Source organism: Harpegnathos saltator, unplaced genomic scaffold (genome assembly GCF_003227715.2).
Source record: "Harpegnathos saltator strain DR-91 unplaced genomic scaffold, Hsal_v8.6 scaffold244, whole genome shotgun sequence".
Classification (NCBI taxonomy): Eukaryota; Metazoa; Arthropoda; class Insecta; order Hymenoptera; family Formicidae; genus Harpegnathos; species Harpegnathos saltator.
This window is the reverse complement of record NW_020230033.1, coordinates 160,254-166,569: the sequence shown is the minus strand read 5'-3', so window position 1 is coordinate 166,569 and position 6,316 is coordinate 160,254. Positions and strand designations below refer to the sequence as shown.

At 42.4% G+C, this 6,316-nt stretch overlaps 1 protein-coding gene across 1 annotated transcript; it reads left to right on the top strand.

Annotated features, from left to right (window-relative positions):
- The first annotated feature begins 678 nt into the window (after nucleotides 1–678).
- LOC105190602 (uncharacterized) lies at nucleotides 679–5,075 on the top strand. The gene is given in 4 exon segments (XM_025298879.1): nucleotides 679–716; nucleotides 1,435–1,675; nucleotides 1,722–1,870; nucleotides 4,400–5,075. Coding segments are annotated over 4 exon segments (1,104 nt in total).
- Nucleotides 5,076–6,316: the final 1,241 nt, after the last annotated feature.

Genomic DNA, 6,316 nt, shown 5'->3' with positions numbered 1-6,316 from the left:
GAGCTTAAATATTTGCTTTGTTCCTTTTAGCTATATATATACATACATATGAAAGATATTTCGACGAAGATATTTCCTTTTTGCGGTTCAAGTATTTATATGTATATTCTCAGTTGAAACATTTGCATTTTCAAGCATTTTTATAAGTATATATTCCTATACTTTTCAATAAAACAAAATATTTGTTAAAATCAATGTAATTTCATATTAATTATAGAAATTTTCGAATATATGGAGCAACAACGAGGTTATAAACGTTATCTCGACCCAGAATCCAATGAAAACATACTACGTAAATCCAAATATCGTAAAGAAATGTCTAAGGCAAGAAATATATTGGAAATAATACAGGTAACACAACGTTAACACTAATATTAAACTGATATATGTAATATATGCATAATCCTTGTACTCTTCATATAATTTGAATTGTCAATGAGTTGCAAGTGAATAGTTATCATTTGACAATGGAATTTTATAACGCATATATAAATAATTATTTTATCATTTCATAGGATAATGAAATACAACCGATAGTTTGTAGTAATAACCAGGAATCTTTGCAGTATAATATATTTGATACAGAAAATTGTGAAACAACAAATTCTAATGTCATTACTGAAGATGGGGAGCAAAGTAATACGATACTTGGTGTAAATAGAGAACTCAGAAGTTGTAATGTTGGTGAAACTTTACAAAGACTTTCCAATTCTCAGGTAGATATGATTCTACAGAATTAATATCCTATATAGTGCAAATCTTTCAAAGACATCCCTGAGACGCTCCTTGGAGATTTTATGTTATCTACATATTGGTGTTAAAATATTTCGTACTTTAATTAATTCTTTCAGGTCACAATAAACACAAGTTTCTGGAACATATGTGATAATACATCAAAATGTAATAATATACTTCTGGGAAAGCATTTATGTGCTTGTAAAAATACAACTTCTGCAGAAGCAATACTGATGTGTTTAAAACTAGGAATACGACATTCATTAGACTAGTGTAGCATTATTAATTGTTTGAATATGATTAACATTTTAAGCCAATGTAAGGTTCTTCCAAACACAACATATAAATTATTTAATATGTTTATTGGTGAAAGTAAAAATCTGAAGTATCATATATACTGCAAAAAGTGCTATCGATATATTGGTGAATTTTTAATATTACGTATTAATTATAAATGCGTTTGTGGAACAAAAGTTGGCTAATTAGAAAAAAAGTCATATTTTGTAATGTTCGATTTAAAAATACAATTAACAAATCTTTTACAAAACCCGCATATTTTTAGCGTTGCAATATAGATTTAATAGACAGAAAAATAGTGCTAACGCTTTAGAAGATTTATATGATGGTTCTGTATATAAAGAAATACCTCAATTACATTGTGAACAACAAAATATGTTGAATTTATCTTATATGTTTTAGATGGATGAATTTAGATGGATGTCAAGCTGCTAACTCCAGTAAAACAACAATTTTGCCAATTTATATAACAATAAATGAACTACCTCCATATTTACGATTTAAGAATATGCTACTTATTGGGTTATGGGCTGACAATTGCGAACCTTATATGAATATCTTTTTGCAGCCATTTATTAAATTAGCTAACGAATTATCAACTGTTGGATTTACATTACGATTACCAAATCATGGCCTAACTAATGTAAAAAAAAACTCTTCCCTATATGCTGTGCGACGTTTATTTCTAGACGCCGACAAATCGCCGTCGGTCCGCGCGCCACGGTCTCTCACCAAGCGAATGTTGGGCACCAGGTGCAGCGGGCTGCACCATTCACCAACACGAATTCTCTAACCACCAAGAGTTCGGTGACCGCGACGCGAGAGTCCAACGGGACCGGTAGCTCAGGATAAATTAAAGCCGGCAGACGGGTAGGGTTCGTCGGGAATCGGAAGGCGGAACGTACCGAAAAGAACCCAAAACGGGATATTTGGCGAGACTTTGATTTATTAAAAACAAAGAAACGGGAGACAGTAAACTCCGGTTCCTCGCAGTACGGTACACTGTTTTCCCCACGCTCGTACTCGCGAGGTCGAAACCGCTCCTCGCAACACCACGCTAACGCCTGACGGGACACGCCAACGACACTTCGCGACAAGAAGCAGGTGGACGGTCTTACATTTACGGGAACCTCCTGGCGGCGTGGTCCTCGACGGTCGGCGGGTCGGTCGATCCGGTCGTGCGGACACTGTCGCTCCTTCCTCCTCGGGAGTTCTTCCCTCGGTATCGTACGGCACTGCTTTCCTTTTTTGGTAGCGAGCGGAACACCACAAGCTCCTTTTGTTTTAGGGCGCTGATCATGGTAAAAGACTCGTCGTATCGAGCGGAACACCAAATCTGATTTTTTTTCCAAGCGGCACACACAAAACTCTTACGATCGGAAAAACAAACTGCACGTTTCGAAGCCCAAACGAATCTGAATCTCAAGAGGCGAAAAACCGATCTCTCTTCTTTTGCTCTGTATTCTTCTTCGGTTTTGCGAGGGGTTTCTCTTCTCCCCGTTCCTCGCCTATTCTAACAGTAGGATAATCCTTCCGCGGATCGTTGTTGTTGATTCGCGGAACTAGTTCTCTATCTCGCTCTCGCGTTTTCACTGTCTCTCTCTCTTTCTCTCCATCTCGATCCTTTGTCTGCTTGGTGTTCCGTGAGCATTGTCTTCGGCCGTCTAGCCGCTGTTTTTCGGCTATAGTGTCATGCGTCTGAAGCGTGCTCGCCGGCATCTTGTCTCGCTTCTTCCGTGTGGTCCCTGTGACCTGTATCATAACACTGCGACGCGATTTTCACTCGCCGTCGGCAAACGGCCGTCGGTCCACGCGTCTCGGCCGTTCACACTCTCACAAAGTGGTTGGGCGTCAGGTGCAGCGGACTGCACCGATCACCAACATGAAACGGAACATCACCAAAGGGCTGAGACACGCGAATTCGACGGGACCTGTAGCTCCTCGGTATTTTAAGTCGGTAGACGGGAGGGTTCGATCGGGAATCCGGGACGCAGTCGGGAAAACACAAGAATAGTAATGCGCGTTTTGATTATCTCACTTTTTATTCTTTCGGGAATCGGAACGGTCCGACCCCTCGATACGGTAAACTCTGCTGTGTGTTCTCGCGAATTCGAGCTTTGCTCTTCGCCGACAACTAAAACGAGACACGATACGCACGGGACACCGAAACAATAAAGCAGGTGGACGGTCTTACAAATTCGGGAACCTCCCGGCGGCGTAGTCCTTCGACCTCCTTCCTTTTCTCGCTCCTCCGCAATTCCGCCTCCCCCTGCAACCCCCTGGGCGCGTGGAACTCCACCAAACTCCTGCAGTCCACCAAACTCCTCCTCTCACGCCCGGTAAACGGTATCCTTATTCTTTCGCTAACGGTAAACGACACTCCTGTCTTAGGCGATACTCACTCCGCAGTACTCGGAAGTAGACTCACGAAGTAAGAGATAAGAAGAAAGAGCGAAACGGGAGTTCGCTCTTTTATTATTTTTCCAAAAGAAGTGTCTCGTCGTTCTTCTTTGTTGTGTCGAGCTACCCGTCTCTCCCCGTTCCTCGTTGGATCTCCCAATCCGGGAATCCTTCCGCGGATCTTTGTTTTCGATCCGCGGGACGGGTGCTCGGTCTCACTCTTTCGCGTTCTCCTTCTCGCTCGCGCTCCCGCGGTCTTTTCGCCTAGGCCGGCTTTGTTTAGCCGGCGATCACGCTTCGAGCACGGGAGCGACGACAGTTTCGCCGGATATTCCTGCGGGCCTGTGGACACGGGAACGGCAGCGAGAATCTTTTAAGGCGATACGGGAATCGGTAATATAGAAGGTGGAGCATTCACCTGAGGTGGCGGTCCGGTCGATGGGTGACGTCCTCTGGTTCCTCCGGTCTCGATGGGCGGCACAGGAGGTCCAGGGGCACAGAGCTCGGGGACGCGGGACCGTTCCATCTGCACGCTCCTATCACTAACATTAATTAATACGGGGAGGCAAGGCGACTCCTTCTCCCCCGAAATTCTCGCACGATATGTTCCCCTCCCCCCCCCGCAAACCTCGCCCAAGGACCGAGGGTCGCACTGTGACGGGCGCCTCCCCGGCTGCCACGTCACAACACATACGGCAGCGGTAATTCCTTTCGAGACGGCACATAATTCGTTAATCGGAAAAGAGGAAAAGAGAGCAGTCACCTGAGGTGCCCGTACCTGGCCGAGGGCGATGTCTTCCAAGTCCTTTTGATCCTCTGGTCCTGGTGGTCGGCTCGGGAGCTTGTGGTCCAAGGGCACAAAACTCGGGGGCGCGAGACCGTCGCACCTGCACGCTCTTAATTCTAATTTTAATTGAATTCGGGGGTACGCACTGTGACGGGCGCCTCCAAGGCCGCCACGTCACAGCTGTTGTGTTGATTCTGTTACTAGGGCAGCAATATTAAATATGAAACAATTCAACGGCTGGTATGGATGCACTTTTTGCGAACATCCAACAGAACGTGTAGATAATCAGCAAAAATATCCAATGTTACATTTTACTCTATGCAATAGAACAGATGCATCAATAAAAAGAAATATGATAAATGCATACTCAATGAATAAAAGAACAAGGAAAAAACAAGATTTTAAAGGAGTATGGGGTCCGTCATGTCTTATTAATCTGAAATATTTTGATTTAGTTAAAGGTATGGTATCAGATTATATGCACAGCGTTCTGTTAGGTGTTATGAAACAGTATACTGAAATTATTTTATCACCACTAAATAATAACAAAGAATTTTATGTAGGAACACCATCTCATATAGATATAATAGACAATACTTTAATGAAAATAAAAATCTCTAAATTAATTACACGATATCCTAGAAGTATAAAAGAAAGAAATTTATAAAAAGCATCTGAATGGCGAAACTAGTTAAATTGGTATAGTTTGATTGATCTAAAACCAATATTACCGTCAAAATATGTAAAACATTTAGCTTTGTTAATTATTGCTATTAATATATGCTTGCAAAAGTCAATAACGTTACAAATGATTGAATGTGCACAAAACTTATTAGTGAAAGTTATTAGTTATTAGTTAGGAAGTTATTAGTGAAGTTTGTACAATTATTTCAGAAATTTTTTGGTAAAAATCAAATGACATATAACGTTCATCTTCTTCTACATATTACCACTTCTATAAGAAATTGGGGCCCATTATAGACACATAATGCTTTTCCGTTCGAAAATGAAAATAGATTACTTTTAAAATTAAAAAAAAGTCCCAAAGATATAGCTGTACAAATTTCGCGCAGATTTATGTTTTATAAATTAATATCAAATTTATCAGTAAATGACATTCCATTAAATGTGAAAAATTTTTGTAATTCAGCTATACAAAATCAAGTTAAATGTTATTATAACATTAATAATTGTACATTTGTGGGATGCGGAAAAAATTATATTTTGACAGTAGAAGAGAAAACTTGTTTAGGCTATACAGTACATTCTTGCAAAAGTTATAAAAAAATTATATATAATAATATCAGATATACATGTTATGCATTGCAACCGCACCTATCGCGTAGGCGGCGGGCAATTAGTCGCGGCGATCTCTCAGTCGCCCTCCGTCGCTGCTCCCTAAAATTCCCTAAAAAAACATCGCAGTGACCAAAGTTGGGCGCCAGGCACGTAAATCGTACCCACCAACACTAACGATACTATTAGAGACGGGGAGACGACCTGATCGCCCACGAGACCGACAGCTCCTTATAATTTTAGTCGGAGTGGGGAATGGGTTCTGCTGCGGGAGGCAGAGGGATAGGAGGCGTAGAATAATGAAAAGAGGCCACCGAATTTCGGATGTAAAAAAAACAAGAAATGTATTTTCCTCCGTTTGACAACAGGAGTACAAAAGAAAATCGCCTCGATAACAATCGGTGGCGCGCGTACCACTTATCGACTTCACATAGTGACTCCCAGCGGAGAGGCGACAACGACAACGGCTCGCTCTCTCGTCCCCAACTCCGCGATCTCGATACCCGCGATTGAGAGAGAGACCTTCGCTCCCCGCGTTCCGCGGAACGGCCGCCAGACAGCTTCGGCTATCGATATTACACATACAAATTTTCGCTCACAATCCGACAGCCGCTGGACGGTCACGCCTCGCACACAGTTCACACGACAACGGAGTGATACAACAGGGTGCTCTTACAAATTCGAACACCTTTGGCAGCCTCCGCAGCCGGTGTCACGCTCCTCCGCTCTCGGTTGCTCCGTCAGCCGCTTCTCCTCTTCGTCCCCTCCGCTCTCGCTAGCTCGCTCTCTCTCTCCGAACAC